At 42.3% G+C, this 24,422-nt stretch overlaps 1 protein-coding gene across 2 annotated transcripts in view; it reads left to right on the top strand.

The window, feature by feature from the left end:
* LYPD6B (LY6/PLAUR domain containing 6B) overlaps positions 1-19,623 on the top strand; it is a 39,917-nt gene extending 20,294 nt beyond the window's left edge. Inside the window, exons 1-6 of one of the 2 annotated variants that reach the window (XM_054209255.1) lie at positions 10,457-10,552; positions 12,758-12,854; positions 14,114-14,267; positions 15,427-15,525; positions 16,461-16,591; positions 18,541-19,623. In XM_054209255.1, coding sequence (XP_054065230.1) covers positions 14,153-14,267; positions 15,427-15,525; positions 16,461-16,591; positions 18,541-18,705 — 510 coding nt within the window. In that variant the 5' untranslated portion in view covers positions 10,457-10,552; positions 12,758-12,854; positions 14,114-14,152 and the 3' untranslated portion in view covers positions 18,706-19,623. Of the gene's footprint in view, positions 1-10,456; positions 10,553-12,757; positions 12,855-14,113; positions 14,268-15,426; positions 15,526-16,460; positions 16,592-18,540 lie in introns of those variants that run through there. The other variant, XM_054209254.1, reaches the window with a different exon arrangement.
* Positions 19,624-24,422: the final 4,799 nt, after the last annotated feature.

The following is a 24,422-nucleotide window of genomic DNA, read 5'->3' as shown; positions in this document are numbered from 1 at the left end:
GGATTTAATACTGTAGCTCAGACATAAAATTTTGCTCCAGGCTGACACTTGGAATTGAAGATCTGAGTTTGAAAATGTTTCATTTATGTTCTTATTTTGTTTATACACTGCTGTAAATCCTTGAAGTAGATAATTAATTTTTGGTTTGTGTCAACTTCTGCATAATCCATGCATCATGTTAGAGGAATCAGAATGAAAGTAATAAGCTGTAAGTTACCCTCTGAAACTCTTTATTCGTCTGTCGACGTTCACAGAATGTATTTTGAGGAATTGCTTGATGTGCACGTAGGACGACTTCTCAACTGACAATTTCTGAAAGTCATTTAACCTCTGAAAAGGTATATTCCTAACCTGTGGGTAATTGGGGTATTGCATGACCTGTGTCGTGAAAATGAATATAGTTAACAAAAGGAAAATTAGTATATTATCAGCAGTAATGAAAATTTAATTTTTCCTGGAGTTCAGGTACGAAGTCTGTTTAGGTGGGCGTACAGGGCTTGTGTATGCGCGTGCGTGTCCCTCTCTCCCCTCGTAGTGTACCCACACTTTGTTCAGTGGTTGCTTTTCCCTTGATTTCAAAATATATACTATGAACCAAAAAAAATATGCAGAAGACAATAAAGGTAAACAAAGATCTTCAACTTCTCTGAAAAAGGAGCGGGTTTTTTCCCCCCCTGCCCCTACTTAGGAAAAGAGACAACTGGCTCAGGGCTGTGGCAGGCACCAGTTAAATCCCGGCAGCTGTGGGGAAAGGAAGCCGCGGAGGGTCATTCGTGGTTTGTCACAGGGCAAGGACTAGGTGCCATAAAATGAAACAGGCAGCTGGTTTAAAACAAAGGGAAGGAAATAACGCTTCAAAAGGTACATGTTTGTGCTTTGCCGTTTATTGCCGTAGGATGTTGTGATTACCAAAACTCTAGATGGGTTCAAAACCTGACAGTAATAACCCGTGGACCGTTCAATTAGCCAAGCCATGGGCAATTAAACACCAAGATAGGTACGCTGTCTCTGCCCTGGGAAGTCCCTGAATTACAGACTGTCGGGAAGGAGGGTGAACATATACAGGAGGAATTATCCCTGTAAGCTGAGATGTTCGCGTATTCTTTCCTGAAACGACTTGTTGCTGGGCAGTTTTGGAGTAAAGAGAGCTTCCTAACTCCTGCTTCGTGACACGGGCCTGAGCCATCTCCCACCAAACAACCCTGCCTTCTCTACAGGCAAGAAGCCTGACAGAAAAAAACCCCTAAACTTTAAAAAAATGTATTATCTAATGGGAGAAAATCAAGTGAAAAACCCCTCCTGCTCTCATCCATTAAGGGAGAGTATTGAAAGACCTCTTGAAATACTTACGCATTGTCAGCCCAAACAGACAAAAATTAAATCAACTGAAATCCCACAAATCCTCCAAAATGAAATGGCCTAACATCTGTGTTTCCTTATACTTCTTCTTTTTGCCCTTTTCATGTGATGTTTGCAGGTGCTGAGGGAAATCTGTACAGCCTGGTGAAAGCATGTGGACCTGAAGAGACCAACAATAATAATAAATATGGGTATGCAATAGCTTTTGTTATGAGAGGCTGCAGTCTTTTCCTTAGGAGTGTTTATTTTCTTACTAATGTTTATTTTCTCACTAGTGTTTGGTGGATTTTACTATTACTGGTGTTTGGGTTTTTTTTGTCTTAGTAGTGTTTGAGGGGTTTTTTCCATTACTAGTGTTTGGAATATTGTATTTTTTTTTCCTTACTGGTAATTTTTTTTTTCTTGTGTCTGTCTTTCCAGTTTATCCTGGCACTAATTTGATAACGACCTAGCTGCCTAAAAGACACCCAAGGTTATACAAAGGATTTCTGCAAGGCTCTGAGTAACCTTAGGAAAAAGCACATGGTGCCTTTGATTGTGAAGAGTTAGAATGTGAGCTCCCTACACAAAAGGAATACGATTTCTTCTTTCCCCCAGGGAATTGCTTTCTGTTTGGAGGGGAATAGTAGTAAGGCAAGTTTTCATGTGTGTTCGTTTATATGGATAGCTTACTCAAATGGCATCTGATAGTTCTTGGAACTGGCCTGTAGCCTATGAAAAGCACAATAAAGAGAAACGGCTACAATAAACTATTTATTCACCCTTTAGGGTGAGTTGTGCGCCTGTTTTGAAACGCAGCGTGCAAATATTGCGTGGTTTGCACATAGTATTTTAGCCTGTTCTAGCGGGTAGAGCTTTATCAATAGGCAAAGCTCGTTTACTGGAAATGGATGCGGCATTGGGTGTCTGCTCCTCTCGGAAAGGGAGGGTTATCAGGCTCTGCGGAATTGCATGGGAGCATCTGAAATCTATAAAAAAAAACCCAACAAAAAAACAAACCAACAAACAAAAAACAAAACAAAAAACCAAAAACAAAAAAACAAACCAGAAAAAAAGCAGATACAGCATTTGGCTCTTGAGTTTGAGCTTAGTCCTCTCACACCCGTTCATGAATCTCCGAAGAAATTCTGCTGCAAACCAACTGATGATATTTCAGATGCAGAAATTGGCATTCACCACTAAAATCCAGTGCTTCCTTTTATGTTTTTACTCAGGGTTGCCTTACCTGTCAAGGATTTATTATTTTTAGTAAAGTAGGAATTATTTTTTTTCCTACTTGTAGTGCTTTTCTCTTTAGCATTACTGTTGATTTGTGAACCAAAAATGAAGGAAACAGAAAATTTGCCAGCTTTAATTTGTCAAAATAAATTCTGCACATGGTAGGCCATATGTAAGTAAATAAATCTCCCCACCCAGGGGCGTTCCTATTGTTACTGGTTACCGCGCTGCCAGTTTATTTAAGAATGTGTCATTGTCTCTTGGGCAGGTAAGTGCAGAGCTGGAGCGTGCACTTTGTCTCTTTCTCTTGCTCTTCCAATTGAATGAAAACTAACCTTTAGTTCAGATTATAAATTACTTCCCATGTTTTGTTTTATTATTCCGTTGACTTGACTGAAAGGAATAAGGTGTGAGGCTTTATTGGACGTTAGGCTTTGAGAATACAAGCCAGTCTCTGCTCAGAATACCCAGAAGCTAAAGATGATTTCTTCTTGGAGAGGACTTCAGAGGTGTGACTGTGGGAAAGACTATTATTTGAAGTGTAAATCTCCTTACTGCCCTTGGAAAATATCACAAAGAGCCAGGATGGTACTGAATAGAAGCAGTGCTGTCACTTTAATTATAAAACTCTTAGGTAACCTCCTCTAGCAAGTGAGAAAACTTCACTGCCTCGATAGCATCACGCTGAAGAGATAAGGGGGGGGGGAAAAAGAAAGAGCTGAGAAATGGGAAATGTGTGTCAGGGGAAGGGAACATTTGCGCTAGATGGAACCAAGGTGCTTGGTTGCTTTCTGTAGAACAAAGCCCATGAATCGCACCCACAGTCATTAGCTTTTGCAGCATGGCGAGGTGAGAAGACGAGGTGCCCGTGTCCCTTCGGTGGACATAAAACAGGGGGGGCGGAATTGGATTTTTTTACCTGTTTCCTTCCAATATTCAATATGCTGCTAAGCTGAGGATGGGACCGTTCCGAGTGGTTAAGATTTGTAAGATAACCAGTGCTATTACTGAATTCCTGCCGGGGAGATGAGTGGGAGCTGCGCTGGAAGAAGTGAAGGGACTGGCTGGATGCTGTTCCATCCCAAATGGCTGGTGCTGGAAATGGTTTGGCTCCCTGTCCTCTGCGCTGTTTCAATTCAAGCTTTTTAAAAATAAATAATAATAATAAAAAAAAAAGATAGTGTCACTTCAGTGAAAAATACTATGAAAAAAAATGCTATGAAATACTAGATGTCCATCCTGGACAACGCTGAAAAGACAAGAAATGATGGATGTTTAGTTTTTTGTCTGAATCCTGGGAATGTTTCCTCAGCTACTATAATATCCAAGGCTCAGCCTCCAGCAAATGGAAGAAGTAGCTGCAAGGGGATGGGAATGTGATTTCCTTTTAGCTGCTATACATGGTGATGTGATTCCGCTTCTGGAGCGTGGGTGTTTATGGTGAATGAAGGGAAATGAGAGAAACTGTACAAAAATTCATTATTTTCAAATAATTTTAATTAAATATTATTATGTTTAATTATTAGTGCTTAATGCCAGGTTGTGCCTATAGACATGGAAGCTGTGTGCTTCTGCTCCAGAAATTTGAGCCTTAGAGGAAGAAAACAGCGCAGCGTTGGGGTTTTGTAGTTGCAGATATGGCATATACGTCAACGCGGCTTTTGTGAACCTGCGAAAGGGAGCTTTTTATGTTTGGATTGTCCCTCCCTTGAAATGAGGGCAAATCACTTTTCCCTCACAAAGCAAGAGAAAGCTGACTGAGGCTGTTCAAATAACAAGTTGTGCCAAATGCTGCTCGTGGGTGACAGTTCTCGGCTAGTAAAAAATGAGATTTGCTTTTTGCTGGTTTCAACTGTCTGGATTAGAGTGTTGATGGGAAGTAAATGCCGTTTTACGCTAGGTCAGATTGGATGGGTCAGCAATTGATTGAGCCTAGTTCATTTAAAGCATTTCAAAACAAACAAACGACTCCTAAGCCTTTTTGTGTTTGTAACTGTGTAAGGAATTGAAACAGACTTTGGTAGTACTCTTAGAAAAATAAAGCCTTTTTTCTTCTTACCCCCTTTCATCTCTTGCTTTTGCAGAGTTCACATACCTCTGGACATATCTTCCAAGTAAATCTTTCCTTAAGAAGACAAGGCTGTAGAATATGCCTGTAGATATATTCGGTCATGTGTATCAAGATTTTCCTAAGAGACATCATCAGAAGCACCCTCATCAGTGCCAGCTTCTCAGCTCGCCCTTCGGTGGCAAATAATAGGAGTGAAAAGTTCAGCTAGAAAAGGGGTTGTAGAAACCAAAGTACTGCAGACAGAGAACCTTGGCTTGGAAATGGGGTTTTCATCATCTCTTCTCCATTAGTGGTTGTATCTCAAGTAGAAAAAGCTTCATCTGTAATTTAGGAAGCCATATTTGAAGTATCCATCACTTCGGAGTGGAGTAGTCTGAGACCTCAAGGAGAAAACGGGGGAAATGCACAATTGGGGTTCATCTAGGAGAACTACATCTGCAAGTCTATACGCTTGGGATGTTATGTCAGCTCTTGTAGGGCAAGGTGGAGTAATGGGAATTACTCAAATACTTGATCAGTTTTCAGTGACTGAAAGTACGCGCCTTAGAAATGTGGACAAGCAATGTGGAAGAGGGGAGATTTTTGTGCACACAACATTTTTCAGAAGTGTAATCAGTGACACTATGATTAATTTTCTGCTCAAAAGGAGTTATGTTACGCTGTTAGTAATGTTAGGCGTGATGTATGACACCGAGCTGTGGTGCAGCTCTGTAGGCAATGCGATTTCAAGGGAGGTACTTTTTCTGTCAGTTGGGTAGTTCCTCCTGTAGTAGATTCTGTATTGACTTGGCAATAATCAGAATTTCACTCTTTCCATGCCTCCAGCACACTTGCAATGGAAATCAGTCCTCTTAATAAACATAAACATCGGGTAGGCCATGAAAATAGAACCTGCAAAAGATTTCTGCTTTTAAAATCGCATTTTCAATAAGTTTGATTCAGATACGTGTGTTTCTTAGAAATGTGACGTAATAGCTCTTGACATGAGTTCAGGTGAACAAAAGCTTCTTCTCAATGATTCCTCTGAGGACGGGCTGAGAGAGTTGTGGGGGTTCAACCTGGAGAAGGCTCTGGGGAGACCTTCCAGCCCCTTCCAGGCCCTCAAGGGGCTCCAGGAAAGCTGGGGAGGGACTCTGGAGCAGGGAGGGGAGCCATGGGACGAGGGGGAAGGGTTTTGAACTGCAAGAGGGGAGATTGAGATGAGATGTGAGGCAGAAATTGTTGGCTGTGAGGGCGGTGAGCCCCTGGCCCAGGTTGCCCAGAGAAGCTGTGGCTGCCCCATCCCTGGAGGGGTTCAAGGCCAGGTTGGCCGGGGCTTGGAGCGACCTGGGCTGGTGGGAGGTGTCCCTGCCCAGGGCAGGGACTTGGAACGAGATGATCTTTGAGGTCCCTTCCAGCCCAAACCATCCTAGGATTTGATGATTCTATGAGTTCAATATGAAGACAGCTTGTTCCTCACAACCACATTCAACAGCAGGAGTTTGTTGTTGTGGTTCCCTGGACGTAGTCTGGCAGAACTGGGAATTCATGGTGTCCGTCCAGTAGCATTCGCAGTCATTCCTGGTGCGTGCAAGGAGCTGGTACTGTTTATGATTTCAGGGATTGCGTAGTTACAAAAAGCTGATAGAAACATGAGGCAAAGATAGTATCAGACAAGTACCAGCACTATAAATTTCACACATTAAACCCTGCCAGTATAAACCAGTGGTTGACTCTGTGTGTGGCTTTTCTCAATTGCAGTGCGGATTAGTTCGTGCTACTGTCTTAAACTGGCATAAAATGGTGGCGGAAGGGCAGAAGGGCGTTGCTGGCCATTTTCTCATTACTGGGAAAGTGAAGGCAAAATAGTCCCTCCAGTGTTGTGTTATTGTAGACAATGTCATTATCTGTGGTTTTAGTGAAGCGTCCTGCTGTAGGAAGTTAAAGGACATTTTGCCATGAGAGGTTGCACCCTGACGCTCAGTACAATAAAACTAGACAAAGATAGTTTACCTTTTCTTCATGTTCTTTCAGCGCAAAATGTGAGTTTGTATTGGCACATATGTGATACCCAACCCTCTGTGACTTGGGAAAAGGTGGCAACTGAAATGGGAGGAAGGGGCAGGGGGACTGATGGTTTTGGACCCCTTATTCTTTCCAAACAACTGGAAAAGAACCCAACCAAACGCCAAGGTAGTGAGGGGGTGACCAAGAGTTGAGACCGAAGGCTGAATTCTCTCCAGACACCAGCGTTGGGTAAAATTATGAACCCAGCTGGTGCATAGCTCAAATCTTAGTTTTAAAATACAACTGAATATCAAGCTTCTGCAGAATGTTCTTTGTGATGCAGAAATGGTCATACCTTCTAATTTGTGAGATCCCACTGGGCCCTTGAAGGTTCAAACAGATTTTGGTGAGTGTAAGATGTGAAGCAGGACTGCATGCAAACACTCTTTTCTCCTAGCGAATCTTTTCTGCGCAAATCTTGATTTGACATTTTAATTTGAAAGGGAGCGTGGTATTTACTTCACAAGTGGAAACCATGTAGGTTCTCATTTCTGTTGTCTAGAATGTCTTATTTTTTTATTGTCTAGAATAGTATATGTAATTTTATGGCGCATGTAACTGTATATTGCACATAGTTCGTGTTAGAAATAGGATTTCACTTGGAAAATCAGGGATTAAAAACAAGGCATGTTTCCAAGGCTGGATCAAACTGTCTGAAATGCTGCATTTTCTATTTAACAACAATTAGTGGATGGTCTATAGAAATATACAGGTATCTCTTGGTTTCATTGGAACAATGCTGTTGTCCCACCTTTCGCGTGCTCCAAAATAGTTCTTGAAGAACTTTATTCTTGTGCAACGTGCCGTAGCGTTACCTTTACTTTTGGTGAACATGAGTAAATTTAGCTTGTCAGGAAAACAGAAGACTTTTAAATACTGACTGTGGTCTGGAGCTAAACTTGTAGAAGGATACTGAAAATCAGAATTTTGTCTTCTACTTTTGGCCGGTTGGGTGTTGACTGGGGCCTCTCGGTACCGTAAACTGGGGTCCCTACAGCTTCTGTACAGAGAGGTCTGTAGGTCTGCCGAACTTCTATCCCACCATTTCTAGTGAGGCCTAACTAGTTAATAATGATCTGATACACTGAGGTATTTCACAAAATATTGCGTAAAATTAATACCGTTAAACTGGTCTTCACAGAAGTGCCCCGATGAGCTCAAGGAAAGAAAAAAGCGCTGCTTATTCCTATAATCTCTTTTCTCTAGAGTAATATTAAGTTCCTATTTCCAGCCTAGCACAGGTGGGAGAGAGACATTTAAAGCTTGAATATGTGATATATAGAAGCTGTTACAAGCTGAAGCGTAAAACTTCTGGTCATGCATAGCTTTGACAAAGTGCAGTTCTTTGAGGAAATCATACGCTTGCAGAAGGGAATAGGAGATTTCTCTCTCATCAGTGACTTTTTAGCTAGAATAAATTACTTTCCAAAGATGATCAGGGATTCTGAATTTTAAAATAAACGTCAGTGCTCAGGACTAGTTTTTGCTGAGCAGTTTTGGCTATAAAAGGAATGAGATGTAACGCCATGTAATGCAATTTTCAATCCATGGATATTCTTTTTTTGTATGAGCTTAAAAAACAAATACGTGATTTTATCCTTGCAAACACTTCACTTCAGTGGCGCTTCTCCGATCTATCACATTAATCACCCATTCATCTTTTCAAAATCCCTGCAGTTGTGTGTATTGTGGAGTCAGACACCGCCGTGTCTCGCGGTGGCTTTGCATCACAGCTTCCCACGCCAGCTCTACACCCCAAGCTAAGTGACGTTGCCATTGCCGGAGCTGTACGTGTTTTATAAGGTCTGAGATACACAACTCTGTGATTTCTTGTAATTAAGACCATATTTAATTCCAGGCAGGGTTAAGTGTTCTGTGGGTGAAGATAAAGTAATGTGTTGTGTTTAAAAACAACGTTGATAACCTGGATTCTGTTCTGTCGGTGTTACTGGTTGCAGCTGTCTGTCAGCGTGACGTAAAACCTCTTTTCCTGTTATTTTGTACTAACGCTAATGTGGTGCAAGGAAAAAAATCAGAAAATAGAAACTCAACTCAGTAGATAAGAAAACTGTATAACAAATAATTCTAATTTGCAGATCTGTAAGAGTATTTTATGGTTTGGTTTTTTTTAAATTCTTCAAAATATTTCCTTTTTTCTCCCTTTTTATTTTAAATGTGCCCCACCTATTTCCCAAGGAAAATGAAGGTTTTCTCTTATTCATTCCACCCATTTATTCACTCTCTGAGTTTTGAAGTGGGGTAAACGGTGGCTTACAGATCAAGTTAAGTGGTCTCCAGAGGAAAACATGAGAACGGCAGGATTTGTCTAAGAAATGGGGAAGCCAAGGAGCTATTTTTGTCCTTTTAGATAAGTTGAAGGGTCAGTTTTGGCCTCTCTGGCTTGTTGCAGGGAACACCTGATGATGTCAGGTGTTGGTTTTAACTTTTTCAGCCCTTACCATACATACCTTTCTGCCTATGTATTTCTAACTCTTATGTCCTGAAGTGGTATTTAACAAGCTTAACATAAGCATTTGCAATTATCTAATAGCACCTGAAAATTGCTTACTAAATGACAGGAGGAAGTTTCATTTGCGTTCCGTATCTGGTGTTAAATCTGCTAATCCTCCACAGAGTCTGCCAGGAAAAACAATGCAGACAGACTTGAATTTTATTAAAATCAGAAATCAAGCGCGCTGCTTCCTACTCTTATGTTACACGCTGCAAGATAAACTTTAAAACCTCCTGGAATATAATAGTTATTTCAGCCGCTGTATTCCTCGTTGTTTTCTTGAAATGTGCTTTAGTTACAGAGCGTACGTTAACAGCCCTTCCCTCTTGGGTCGTCTTCCCTCACCTGAGAAAAGCTGCGTCTCCGTGTTTGCTCTTGTTTATGTAAGTTAATCTTCTGGATTGTGACAGTTTTTTCCTTCGTTAATGCGAGTTCTTAATTGTGCATTATGAAATGTTTACTCATGCTACTAGATAATATTATATGGAGGCACGACAGAGACGAGAGAGACTCTGAAGAAAAGAAGCATTTGAAAGGTTTTGGATAAGATATGAAAGCCTTTTTTTGTTTTTCTTTTTTTTTTGCCAATATTTTCCTATTTTATTTGAGAAGGGACTTCTGGTGCAGCTGTGTAACCAAGAGGGTGTCAAACCACATCCATTATTTATTGGCCTGGTTAGCAAACAAGGACACCTTTGACTACAGCAGGTTGGGAGGGCGATTTGCTGGGCTTTACACCAACTAAAGGCTCGCTTTTTTGTATTTATATTCTCTAAAATTTTCCATTTGACTTGAGCTTCTCTGGGGAAAGCAATGGGAACTTGGGGTTGGGGGGGGGGGGACGGGGCAGGAGGGAGCCTGAATTTGTAGAAAGCTGGCACAAGTGTAATTGTGCCTTTTATTTGCTCTCCAGGTGCCTCAGATCAAGTTACAGACCGCTCTCCCCGTAACGGCAAATTTTCCTCAGCCTAGTAGAAACTGCAGAAAATATATGTTACGGAGATAAATTTTGCAGCTGTTCCATATTGAAATGATTCAATACCCTGTCTTCCTACGGGGTAAAAGTGGAAGAATTAAATGCTCTCGAGCTGCCCGAAATCCACTGAAATTCGCTACTTGCTTAAAACTGGCTTGCCAGTTTAAAAGTAACTTGCTTGTGATATTCAAAGGGCACAAACAGAGCTGTTTTGCAAGGGATCTGTGAAGAAGGATGTTGACATTTGAGGCATAAAAAAGACTTTTCTCTTACTCTTCCCAAGGACGCTCAAGCAGCCTGGGAGCGTTAAGGGCCTGGTAGTGGAGTCAGTGCAAACTGGTCTCTGAGTGTCCAAGGACACAAGAGGAAGGTAATTAGTGTCAGGAACGTGCGGCTCTGCAAATTGGTACCTGCTTGTGCTGGAGTTCCTGTCCTTGTAACTCCACACCTTGCTATCGGTTGCTGTACTTTTAAAAATTATTTTGTTAAAATTAAATATGTGGCGGTTCTGATTTTGAGCTAGTACTTACTCTGCATGGAAAAACACTGCCTGGCGTCCCGGCAAAGGATACGGAGGTTCCAAAAGATTCCGGAGTCACTCCCTCCCGGGGCTTGGGGACCAGTTTATCCCAGCACAGCTAAGAGTGGCTTCCAAACGGGCTCGGTTTAGTGGGAAAGCTGAGCAGGGGGAGGAAAGGGATCATGGCTCAGGACCGTAAAATTCCACCTTGCAGTTAAAGTAGCTTTAATCTCTCTGCGCAGTAGTGGGATAAATGGGACGAATGTAAGACGGAGTGGCTGTACTGAGTCAGACCGAACACCTCATCGTTCCTTGTTTGGAGTCTGGTCACGGATGACAGGAGATACCTATGGGAAAGAATGGCAAAGGACAACCTGCAGAGGGAGCGAGAGGAGGGATGTGTCTTCTACAGCCGACAAAGGGGACGTTACTGACGAGCTGGCTAATTCAATTGTGCATAATTGCGTTTCATATTCTGTGCTTTGGGGGTATTTTTGTTTTTAAATCGCCATATGAGAATTCCCCTTTGTGTGGGAAATGAAAGATCTCTGAAGTTAGCCTTTATGCATCCTTAGCTGTTAATTTTTTCTCAGATTGGCTACTTTATATAGAATTCTACATTTATATATAATTTTATTGAAATGATGCTAATATATTTTGCTTCCAGTACCTATGACATTTTGTGATTACTTTGACTTTTAACTCTTCAGCTCATTCAGAATAATGGTTACGGTATTAACGAAGGAGCTTGGTGTGCTATGGTGCTTCCTTCTCTCGGTGAGAGCATTGAAACCTCATCCGAAATACCGTAAAGCAGAAGAGTGGGATAGGATAATATGGGGAATATTGTCTGTGAAGAAAAGAAGACATTCGTCAGCTGGAATAGAAATTCTGTCACCTCTTGACACTGGGATAAAAGGTTATTTTGGGAGCAAAATTGATTTTAAGAATCTCAGATAGAGATGGCAAAGGATGGAGGTTTTAGGCACCAAGGTAAAATGAACTGTTTGAAACAAAAGGAGCTTGAGGGAGAGATGTTGTCTGCAACGTAAACTGGTAGAGCTAAGAAAGCTAGGGGAAGGAGAAATTCAGTTGGATGGTGTGTTGGATCATTCATGTCTCCTCTTGTTGCTTTCTCCTGTTATCCCACTGTCTCCTGGATAATGCCACATTCTGCTGCTCTCTCTTGGAAAACATTAAAGGGTCATGAAATAGACTTTGGAGGCAACAGCTCAGGGACAGAACATGATGTGGGTTGACTTGTCAGCAGAAAAGCATCCAGTCATGATGCTTTTTGTTTTGTCTCTCAACAAATTAGTAAAACCCACAAAACTAAGTGTACATTTGAAATGTGCACCTTGAGTATGTGTTAGTGAGACCAGCCAAGTGGGTTATAAGCAGCCTGTCTTTACTGCTGCAGGGTATCATCTGCTTAATTGGAGAGATCTGTGACTATGTTTTAGATTTGTTTTGGATTTGGCAGTGGTGTTAGGGATTTGACCAACATTTTTGTGTTCCTGTTTCAGTAAGGAATGAACTGTGGGGGACCTGTTTACTTCATAACTTGCTAATAACTGCTAATCTGGAGGCTGATGATTGTCTTTGCTCTCTTAGGTTGCCTTGATTAGTGCTTCTGTTTTGGTCACAGCATGTGTTGCAAGTTTGGATATGTCTAGAGTATGAAATATATATTCATCTGGTATAGTCGGTCCTGCCCGGGTCATTGCCTGAATGATGTTTTTCCCTTGTGAGAGAAGTGAACTCACCCTCTTGGAAGGGCTGAGTCATCTCATTGCTTCACTTTTTGTCTTTCATTTGTCTTTGATGACATTGGGTGTCACAGAATCTGTGTATCTGCAGTAGGGTGGCACTCAATGAGGCAGAGCCACACTGTGTGGTTCAGGTGCTTCTTTGGATATTTTGTTATAAAAACCACCGTACTTCTAAGTTTCTATCTTCATTTTCAATATAAATAAGGACCTACAGTGTTTCAGCTAATTAGTTCCTTCAGGACAGAATTATGATGGTCGCTTGCTGTTTTTTTTTTCCCCACAGATTCTTCTTTGTAATCCTTCTTTAGATCCTGGGCTACTGTCAGAAGAAATCTGGACCATCCACAGAAAATAGTCTCGGAGGTGCACTGCAAGTAGAGGTATGCTGCGGCTTTCTCACTGTCTACTGAAAGGGATTCATAAAGCCAGGATTTAAAAAACAAATCTTAAGAAGGATGGCCACACTCCCAGTGCATGAAGTTGAACTTTCTGTTGATTGGTTTGTTGGCAAAACCACCTTTCAAATAACTCCCGTCTGTGTCGATTGGGGAAAAAAAGCTCAGGAAAAAGAAGGAAATCTTTTGACTTCACCACTGCGGTCTTGAGTAGCATTTTCAGTTCAGGGCTTGGCATCACTCAGAGCTTGCTGCAGTGTACGCGTACACGGGCCTGCGCGGGGCGTGCAGAGGTTTCTGAATGAATGCACTTGGCAGCTCAGAGCAACGTCTCTGGCTTGGCGGGAACCTCCACTCCAGCTTGTTTCTCCTGCTGGGAATTTGCATGGGCGCAGTGCCATTTCATCTGATTCGACTTTTTAATATCTCAGCTGGGTCTCCAGTATCGCTGCAATTTGCCGTGCATACCTGTGTGTACGTACGTATGTGTGTACATCTCAATATCAAACTGGCCAAAGTGTTCAGTGATGAGTTCTGCTCTATAAAGCCTTACCAAAATACCTAGGATATTTATTTGGGGGCCCCAAATAAATGCGCAAAGCACGCCTAAAACAGGCCTCTCATCTCTCTGAGTGTTCTCCAAAACTTGTGTAACATCACCAGGCATCTTCCTTAGCATTTCTTTTGTATGCACCTTAAAAAGAAATAGATCTAATTTACGCTCATGGTCTTTAATTCTCTGCCGTTGGTAAATGCACTTACAATTTATCTGAAGTCAATAGACTTACATTGATCTGTACCAACAAGGAATTGGTCTTGGGTTCTAGGCTGTTGGTGTTAAAAATGACATTTGTCTGCATTTTGCTTTCTTTAATGGCGCTGTAATCCCGTCTTGTTTCGAGTAGGATATAAAGGAGCTCTGTTTTGGTGTTGGTTTTTAGGAACGCTTACAAGGAATCTGTAAGATTGACGTTGCTTAGAAGGACAAATAGATGAAAGAAATAACTTTTTTACACTTGTGGGAATTTTAAGTACTTTGTGCAGGATCTTGGCCAGCAGAAGGCAGCAACTGCCCAGCTTTGCATTGTTCATCGTTGCGTGCCTGCTTGCCTTAGCCGGCTTCACAGTATAGATCTATGGGCTGAATTTTCCAGGTTTCCAAAGTAGTTCATGGGAAACTTACTGTTCCACATGTCCAGTTCTTTATGATTCCCCCTAAATAATGCGTTCCCTTTCTTTCCTAGGCCTGAGAGTTTTGCTTTTCGTGTACAATAATCCTCAGCATGTTGTTATTCTGTCACATGCTGGCCGGAGCCTTTCTTCCCTTCCTCATCCTTTCAGGAAGCTGGGTTTCAGCTGAGAACATCAACTTTTACAACGTGAGACCTCCACTAGACCGTAAGTAGACAGTTATGCTTTTTTTATGTATGCAGTTGTAGCTTGACATTTTAGTTAATTGCCGTATTCTCTCAGTCCTGTGGTTTTCAGGTGTTTGTCTCCTTCAAACATGAAGGATAAAAAGATTAAAATAAAACTTTTGCTTTTCAGCTCCCAGCAGTTTAGTTTATATCTAAGATTTTAGAAGTTGACTTAATGAAAACAAACAATTGCGTGCATTGCTAAATTAAAGAACGCATGAGGGCAACAGTTTTCACATTTTAAGTGCTTTTATTATATTTTTCTGTCTCTGAAACGTCTTCCTGCAGAGCAAATCATGCAGTGCATTTCTCATAAATAACACAGAACAGAGGGTTTTGTCTTTTTTCGTGTTGGGGGTTTTGTGAGGCAGAGAATAGGTGTGCAGTTAATTCAAACTGAAGGTAATTAAAAACCTTGTGAGACCTGTGAAGCCAGTTGTCACTAATAGCATCATTTTTTTGCCTCTTATCTAGCATCAGATGTGCTCCATCCCTTCATTTCAGGGGAGAAGATTTTCATGATACGTATCACTGAAACAGTCAAGACAGCTAGATATAATAGGAATCTATGTGCACCCAGGGAGCTGCGCGTCTAGGGAAATGCGCATCTTAAAACAATTTATATATTTATAAAATGCAAATGAGATCTTAAAATCGTTGTCTTGATCCCTTTGTCAAAGGGTTCAGACTTCTTCAGAGTTGGAGATCAAGATCCGAAGCTGGTTCTGAAGGTGTGGGGTTTTTTTCCTCAAGGGAATCAAAAGCCGTTTGAATGTAGGTAGTGTTTGTGTATCTGTACAAACATCCGTGCGCACGGACGGTCATGCGCATGTATACACGGTGTTCTCGCTTGCCTGTTTTTCCCACCACGACTTCAGTGGTATTTTGGATTGTGAGAAGGAAAACAACAGGAGGTGTTTTAAAGTTCAGGCATAGGAAAATCAGTTAAAAATGCAAAAGCTTTCTACAAAACTTGTTCCGTAGGTTTTATTTGTCTAACAGTGATATACCATTGAAAATATGTAAATGTGTGTAGTATGTTTTTGTAACTGTATGTGTCTACAAGCACTTCCAGTATTATTCTGAATATTTTATTTTCTTACTATTTGCAAACTTACTATGTTTTAATACTTTTAAAGCCACTCCATTCCCAAACAGCTTTAAGTGCTTTACCTGTGACAACGCGGTGGACAATTACAACTGTAACAGATGGGCTGAAGACAGATGGTGTCCTGAAAGTAAGTGCCTCTGTACGAAGGAGATTCTTTGTGATAGTTAAATTTGTTTCTCCCTGACTCAGCCGTCTTGTAGAAGTCAAACTGAATAGGATTAACGTGCCAACGCAGCGGTGCCCTCAGTTATGTTGTTAGTAATACTGAGTCACACGAATTTTGCTGAGGTGAATATTTTGATCATTTCAGAGTGTGAAGCAAGAGTGAAAAATTATTTTAATATATATATGTATGTATAAAACATTTTATACGGTACACAATATATTATTACTATATTAATTCATGTATTAATAAGATATTGATTATATATTGATTGGTTATATATGTGCATGTAAATATATATAGCTGTGTGCTTCCTAGGAATTCATTTTAAAGGTGGTGGTGTTTAAAAGAACCGATGGATTGCCTTTGTAGCCTTGTCCCCTTCCTTTTGGGAGCCATCCCGGGATATAATGGGCTGTAGGCTTACGTGTGAGCAGCAAGACCTGCACGACTAGGGATCATACTTGTATGAGAGGATGATAGATACAGAGAAAAGAATGGAAATACGTTTCCTCATTTTTCTTGGCAGTGACATTCACCGTCACAGTGGGAAAAGGGAAGAAATGAACTAGAGGAATGAGGAAACGGGTCAGAAACAAAGAAAGCAAGAATGTGCTGCAAAAAAGAGGAGAGAATGGATGATAAATGCATAGATTATAGTGCTAATAAGTAGTTTAAATGATAGCAGCCTTTCTGGAGGTTTGAAGGGTCGGTTGAGCTTAAGATTTCATCACTAATTGATTTCTTGATAAATGGTATTTTGATCAAGTTGAAAAATGGCTTTATACAGCCAAAATAAGTCATTTTTATGTGAATATTTTGCTAAATCGTGAAGTTTTTAAACCCTGTAAAAGAAGGCACGCTTTACGGGAATAATCATTTGTAAATTTGTTTTGTAGGTACTCGGTACTGTTTGACAGTTCATCTCTTCACAGACCACGGGAAGAGTACATCGGTCACGAAAAAATGTGCTACTGGAGAAGAATGCCATTTTGTAGGCTGCCACCATCACAGGGAAAGTGGCCACACAGTAAGCACCACTCCTTGTATAAGAGCAGCAGATTGGTTTGGGGGTTTGTGTTTCAGTACTTGTTTTTCCTGCTGGGCTGAAGAGGATGTGCCAAATACTCGCCAGTGTTGTTTAACTACAGAAATCAAACTTCTGCAACAGATGCATGACTAGCCCTACTCTCCGAAGTGTGACAGGATGGAGGAACAACTTCTAAAGAAACACCTGAGCTTTCCGGGGCATTGCTGGTGTGTGCACGGGCCTTGGTTCCTGAGTTCTGAGTAGCCCAGGGCGGCAACGCAGCCTGCACCGGTGCTGCAGCTGTGGCACTGTCAGCCCTTGGGCAAGTCAGGCTGGGTGCTAGGTAGTCCAGTGGTGTCTCTGCACAACACAGCTTGGGTAGCACTGCACAGTACACAAAACAAGGCTGTATTTGTCCACAAAGGCCACGCTCTTACGCAAGATACAACTGAGGGAGGAGCATGAGGGAGATACAGCTAAGGAAGGGCTGGAGCCCCTCTGCTGTGAGGACAGGCTGAGAGAGCTGGGGGGGTTCAGCCTGGAGAGGAGAAGGCTCCAGGGAGACCTTCCAGCCCCTTCCAGGCCCTCAAGGGGCTCCAGGAAAGCTGGGGAGGGACTCTGGATCAGGGAGGGAAGCCACGGGACGAGGGGGAAGGGTTTTGAACTGCAAGAGGGGAGATTTAGGTGAGATATCGGGAAGGAATCCTTTGCTGTGAGGGCGGTGAGCCCCTGGCCCAGGTTGCCCAGAGAAGCTGTGGCTGCCCCATCCCTGGAGGGGTTCAAGGCCAGGTTGGACGGGGCTTGGAGCAACCTGGGCTGGTGGGAGGTGTCCCTGCCCAGGGCAGGGCGGGTGGGACTAGATGGTCTTTAAGGTCCCTTCCAACCCAGACCATTCTGTGACTCTGAGGTTTTGTTCCGTGACAAATAGCTGCAACTGCTGCCTTCTCTTGTCCTTGGGATGCGAGGTCAAAGTTTATTCTTAATAATCAAGCATATCCCACCAACGTATTATTCACTGGAGTAAAGTGTTATCCACCAATTCCTTAACAGTTGAGAGGGTTAGTTATGTTATTTTTAGCATGAAAGATTTCAGACACTGAAGACAAAGCAGACAACATCCATGCTAAATATAAAAGAATCTGGATGCTATTTGAATCAATTTCCTTTGATTTCAACAGGTTTTGGTGGACTTGAGGGCATGAAGTGACTATGTAACCTGCCTTCTGCTGCACTTTTATCTCATAAGAGTTCTCATGCCTTTGGATTAGGTATAATTTGGCCTTCACTTGGCTTTTTCAGTAAGGAGTGTCAAGTAAGGAAAACTATTTTCAGAGCGTCCTAAAAATCAGATGTCAGTGGTTCTGTAGCACTAGAAAACTGAAAAAAGCAGGTCTGAATTTCAGCACAGAAAGCTGCACTGAACACAAAAGCTTGAGGGGAAAAATGAATGGGAATAGAGGTTTTGCAGTCAGAATTTTTTCAGCTTAAAACTAAAAAAAAAAAAGAAAAAAGCTGAAACTTGAAACATGCAAACGCATGTTTTTAGCTCATGTTTTAGAAGGGAAAAGCGGGTGAAAGCTTTCTCTATTTTCTGTTATGTTAGTGAACTTGTACTACTTGAACTACCACTGGCGTGGCTGTATTGCATCACATCGCGGTTTCCAAGCCCGGTGACAGCAGTAGGGGATGAGTTACTCCAGGAAGGCTGTGGTGCACGACTTGAAAGAGAAGTTGTAGTATATGTGTTCTATGTGTTTAGCTGTAACCTTTGCAATCGACTGAAAAATGCATGGAATCACAGAATCACAGAATGGTGGGGGTTGGAAGGGACCTCTGGAGGTCATCTAGTCCAACCCCCTGCCAGAGCAGGGTCACCCAGAGCAGGTTGCACAGGAGCATACATCTCTGAAAGCCGCTGCTGACTTACGCTGTCTCCTTTTTCTCAACAGGAGTGTGTTTCTTGCTGTGAAGGCATGATCTGCAATGTAGAAATACCAACCAACCACACAAATGCCGTATTTGCTGTGTTGCATGCCCGCAGGACGTCGGATGGCAGCAGGTGGACGGTCAGCGTTGCCCTGCTCATATCGGTCCTGGTGATCGCCTTGTCATGATGCAGCGTGCTCCCGTCACTTCTGCCTGAGAGGGTCCGCCTTTCTGCGGGCCCTAAGGAACCCTAAGGAGATTGTTTCAGTATGTGCAAGGAGAAATCACCAATACTGCTTAATTACATACAATGCAAGGGGACAGTGGAAAGGCAAGCGTACATCATGAAGTCCTCGGATGTTCTAGTGAAGATACTTCATTCGGCCTGCAGTATTTTTTAAAAAACAACCACCCACTGGTTGACTGGGCAGTGGCGTGGACTCAAGTTACTATAATTCACTATTTTATGATGACAATACACATATGCTCGGCATGTCTTTTGAACAGAGAAAAGTGTCAGTAGACAATCGCTTTCCCAGGTGAGATAAGAAGGAACTTTTGATGGACGATGTGCCAACAGGTATCTCAGTGGAGACTGTTTTTAAACTGGTTTTCATTGTGCATGAATAACGAATAAGTTTCTTGTCTTGATCAACAGGTGTATATAAGCTTATCTTTAGTTATGGTTTTCATAGAGAACATATATGAGAGAATTTTTTATCTGTTTTGATCAGAGCTATCACTTCTGCTGGAAATAATACAAAATAATACTTATAGCTTTCTTTTCTGTACAAATGTGGTCTCACACTCAGATTTTAAAACAGCGTGAAATGATGTATAGTTTCTGTCTGAACATGATGAACTGTTTGGGCACCTAAATCAGAATTTTCCCCCCACAAAGGGATTATTTTCTTGCAATGGAGTCTCACGTCAGCTGAATCTTTGTCTTTGTGGTATTGCTCAAAGTGGTGGTAATACCATGACTTTGAAATTGCAGCCATGGTCAAGCAGCTACGTTATAAAGAGAAGAGCGTACTGTGTTCCCTCTTGATTTGCAGAAGTTTCTCCCAAAAATGTTACTGGCCTTGATGGATCTTCAACTTGTAAGTCGGCACTGTTGGATATCCCAGGCCTCTGGACGTCATTGTTATGTAGCTTTGCCACCCCCATTTGAAAAGTTCGGGCCAAGATTCTGTTTTCCCTTACAATATTGGGGGGTTTAATGTGATTTATTTGCATAGTTCGACAGTTTGACTCCTTATCATTTAGACGACCGTTCATCAACGAGATGAACAGTTGCAAATTTGACAAATAGTAGAGTTTAGGTTACAGATAGACATATTAAAACCTTTGTAAACCTTGTGGGGCAGAGCAGGATAAATAAGCTGCTTGCGTGAATTCTCGCCCCTTATAGCGCAGAACGGTGCTTTCCAGGGCTCTGACAGATCCAGCTGTTACAGAGCCTGCAGTGGGTCAGACTTTACGGCGTCCGCAGTGGTCGCTTTGTTAATGTGTGTGTTCTGTGCACTGCAGACGTCCTGCTCATACAGAGCAGCAGGTGCGGATGTTGTATGACTTCTCAGAATGGTTTTATGTGGTCTGGAATCCTAACAAATCTCCGCTGCTCCCGTTCGCCCAATTGTGTTTCTTCCAACTCCCCACCATTTTCATAAACCTCCTCTGACACCCTGAGATACTGCAGCACAGGTAAGGATTTGACCTAGCAAGGCTGAGGGACTGCATTTCACTTTTTTCCCTTTTTAATCTATTTTACTCATTTATGAATACACTGATACGATTAGCAATAAGATAGATTATTCTGATCTGTCTCTAGTGGCTTTTTCTCATCTTAAATGAGATGGTTAAAATTATGATTAACTTGAACTATTTTTCAGGAAGGATGGATCATTAAGATTTACTCTTAAAAAGAGATTCAAAAGTGTTCTCTGAAAAATTTCAAGTATCTGTAAATTGGGATTTATTTCCATAAATATTGGCCTAGTTATTTGGTATTTGAAATCACGGAATCACGGAATCACGGAATCTTCAGAGTTGGAAGGGACCTCTAGAGATCATCTAGTCCAACTCCCCTGCTAGAGCAGGGTTGCCTAAAGCACATCCCTCAGGGCTGCATCCAGGCGGGTCCTGAAAATCTCCAGAGAAGGGGACTCCACACCCTCCCTGGGCAGCCTGTTCCAGGGCTCTGTCACCCTCACTGTAAAGAAGTTTTTCCGTGTATTTGAACGGAACTTCCTATGTTCTAGCTTGTGCCCATTGCCCCTTGTCCTGTCGCTGGGAACCATTGAAAAGAGCCTGGCTCCGTCCTCCTTAAACCCACCCTTTAGATACTTGTAAACATTAATCAGGTCCCCCCTCAACCTTCTCTTCTCCAGGCTAAAGAGTCCCAGCTCTTTCAGCCTTTCCTCGTAAGGGAGGTGCTCCAGTCCCACAATCATCTTGGTTGCCCTTCGCTGGACTCGCTCCAGTAGTTCCCTGTCCCTCTTGAACTGGGGAGCCCAGAACTGGACACAGTACTCCAGTTGTGGCCTCACCAGTGCAGAGTAGAGGGGGAGAATGACCTCCCTCGACCTACTGGCCACAGTCTTCCCTATGCAGCCCAGGATGCCATTGGCCTTCTTGGCGACAAGGGCACACTGCTGGCTCATGGATAATTTGCTGTCTACCAGGACCCCCAGGTCCTTCTCCTCAGAGCTGCTTCCCAGCATGTCCGCCCCTAACCTATACTGGTGTTTGGCATTCTTCCTTCCCAGGTGCAGGACCCTGCACTTGCCCTTGTTGAACCTCATTAGGTTCTTCTCTGCCCAGCTCTCCAGCCTGTCCAGGTCACGCTGGATGGCAGCACGGCCCTCTGGAGTGTCGGCCACCCCTCCCAGCAATCCCAGATTGTGATCCCAGATTGTGATCCCAGAAATCACTGAATGTATTTAGACTAGCAGGTGAAGAACAGATTTTGAAATGTTTTTGGTTTTGTTTACATTCTAAAATTGCCTCGGCAATATTTTAGAATATATAAATGTGTCTAAAAATCAGTCAGTGATTTGTTGGCAGGCAGTTGCGCAGTTACAAAAATTGGATGGAAACACTTTTTCTTTGCCAATGCAAAATAGTTCTTGCCGTCCTAAGTCAACATTTTCCAAGCTCTGGGTTCTGATGAACGTTGCTGTGCCATCCAACAGGCCAAGATGCTGAGGATCTTTTGAGGAAATTTTCCCTTTCTTCAGTGACCATCCCTAGGTAACATACCTGTAGTATAAATCTTGGTGTCAGACAATAGTAACAAGCACATTCCTTGTTTTTCATCATTAAACGTCACCTTCTTGCTACGTGATCTACAGGGTACACGAATGTTTTTCTTGTGGGGAAAATCATTCCAGGTTTGCTCTCTGCTCAGCAGGGCATTCCTTAGCAAAGTGAAGGCAAGGGGTCTGCTACTGCTCAGATCATGATATTTTTCCTGGTTCTGCCTCTAAGCACTAGGTGCTCCCGTAATTCGGTTTCTGGGAATGATTATCACAATCTTAACAAGGCCTTAAAGTGCCCTATAGTCTTATATGATTTTACTGTAAATAATATTACAATAATCTAAGCGCTGACATTTGTTTACGCTGCAAATGCCGTTCCAGAGGGTTTGGGGGTGCCAGGGAGACCCTGGAGCCCCGCGGGAGGGCTCAGGCGCAGGGAAATGGGCTGCAGGTTCCCTGCGACTGCCAGGAGACCTTTTGGGAGGGGAGGTCTCTCCGTCTTTGTTTTTCTCGGTTGAACTGAGGTGGGTTTTTTTTTTTCCCTGTTCGTCACACTGAAAAGTTAAGAAATCTGCTCATAATTTAAATACTTAATGCATTTGATAAAAAATTGTTTGGAATAAAAAAAATAAATTGAAGAATTCCGCTGGAGTGCCAACGTAGTATGCTTGATTTTAATTGTCATCATTTTCAAACAAACAATAAAGACAACAACCTGGGTATATGAAAGGATTTGGTGTTGCCAAAGGTTTATTTTTTAGCCTAACAGGATTCCAATAGTGGAGGATATTAAGGATGAGTTCTAGTCATCTTGATACATCAATACCTTTGTTATTGCAAAGTCTAAGACTATGGTTTCTTGCAAAATGAATATGCAAAAGCTGTTACTGCAATGTTCATGCTGCACAAACAGGCGCTTGCCTGAAGAAATACAGAATTTAAGAGTGAATATCACCCTTAACCTTTGCTGCTTTTTTATGTATGTAAAAACCTGTATGCTTCTGCTTACAATTTATTTTAGGTCACTGTAAAATGCGGACTCCGTAGGAAGAGCAGTACGAGCCAATTATTAGAGGAAAAAAGTGCTAAAATTCGCCAGAGTGCATATTTTTGGCATGACTAATGATTGACTGCGTTAGGCAATCTTTTCGTTAATTTATGGTAGGATGTTTATATTTTATTCAATAGATTCAAGTGTCAGCTCTATGTTCTCCTCAGCTATCTGTCTGAAGTACTCGCTGAGGAACTTACAAGAGCGTTGTCTGATTTGAGAAAAATAATCCTCAGGCCCTCCGCAAAGCATGTATTTCACGTGTCTCAATTTTGCTTCGCTGATGTTGTAACTTAAATATGGATGACTCGTTAATGCCTAAATTAGCCACCCAACTTGGGAAATGACGTTTCTGTCAACGCGCGTCCCCAGCTTTACATGCCGACATGTGTTGGCGAATGGTCTGTGCACACCCCGCTTCCAGCAATAAGGTGTTAAATACTGTGTTCTGGCTCGGTAATGGGGCAGGGTTTATCTCGGAGACGGCAGGCGCTGGGTGAAATCTGCGGGTGCCAAACTCATGTGCCTTCATGGGCAAAATGCTCCCTTCCCGTTGCCCTTAGAACCTGGGAAAAATTCAGGGGTAATGGCAAGTAAAGCAATTTGTGCAGCTGAGGAAAGATGAGCGTCGTTTTATAATATATATGTGTAATGATGAATTCTTTTGCATTGCACTGGACAGTCTAGAGAAGATCTGTTTTTAAAAGCTTCTCCTCTATTCAGTGTTGGTTTGTATGACACTTCCTTGCTGCTGTGTCACTGTTTTAAATCTCCAGAACTGGCACTTTTAATTAAAAATATTAAAATACATGCTGGTGGAAAATGTTTGTGGTGAAAAAGATAAAAACCCTTTTGCTTCTTAAGACAGCAAGACCAGTTACGAGGAAGATTCTGATTTTGGTTAAGGAAAATCTACTTTGTAAATTATGTAGCTTGTTAAAGGAAGGCGGCCGCTGGCGGCACTGGGGAACTTGTTGAGCTGATGTTGCACCGAGAGCAGATTCTGCGGCTCTTTCTCTTTTGGTACGTGCTGGAAACTCAGCGAGAGGTGTCCCGAGAGCAGCAGGGTAGGAAGGACAGACAACGGACCAAAGACACAGGTCAGCAAGCCTTGACGGGAGAGCACCGCAGCCCTGGGGCAGGCAGGCGGTCATGGGTTGGCATTTTGCCTTTCCCAGTGGATGTAACTGTTTCCAGGTTCGTTAAATTTTTCATGGGGTGGAGATTCCCTTTTCTTGGGCAGTGTGAGTAAGTCTGAACCTTTTTAATGACGTGAAGGAGCTGCAGAAAATGGAAATAGTGAGATACGGTTCATCTCTGCTTCATCTCCAGCTGGGAGATCCACCTGCCCGTTGTGGGTGTGCTGGACTGAACAAGCGTGCTGCGCATCACCACTTGGGGGTTCTGTTCCAGTTTCTAGATGAGCATTACCCTTCTTCAGGACTTTCCATTACAAGGTGTAGCAATGTAAAGATAGCTTTACACTGCATGTGTAGCTCTGTTGAAGAAAAGATGACAAATGGATAATATATGCACGTATATCTATGTATCCTGGGAGACTGCTCATTAAACTCCTGCTACAGCTAAGGAA

Source organism: Rissa tridactyla, chromosome 7, assembly GCF_028500815.1.
Source record: "Rissa tridactyla isolate bRisTri1 chromosome 7, bRisTri1.patW.cur.20221130, whole genome shotgun sequence".
NCBI lineage: Eukaryota > Metazoa > Chordata > Aves > Charadriiformes > Laridae > Rissa > Rissa tridactyla.
This window is presented reverse-complemented; position numbering and strand designations above follow the sequence as displayed.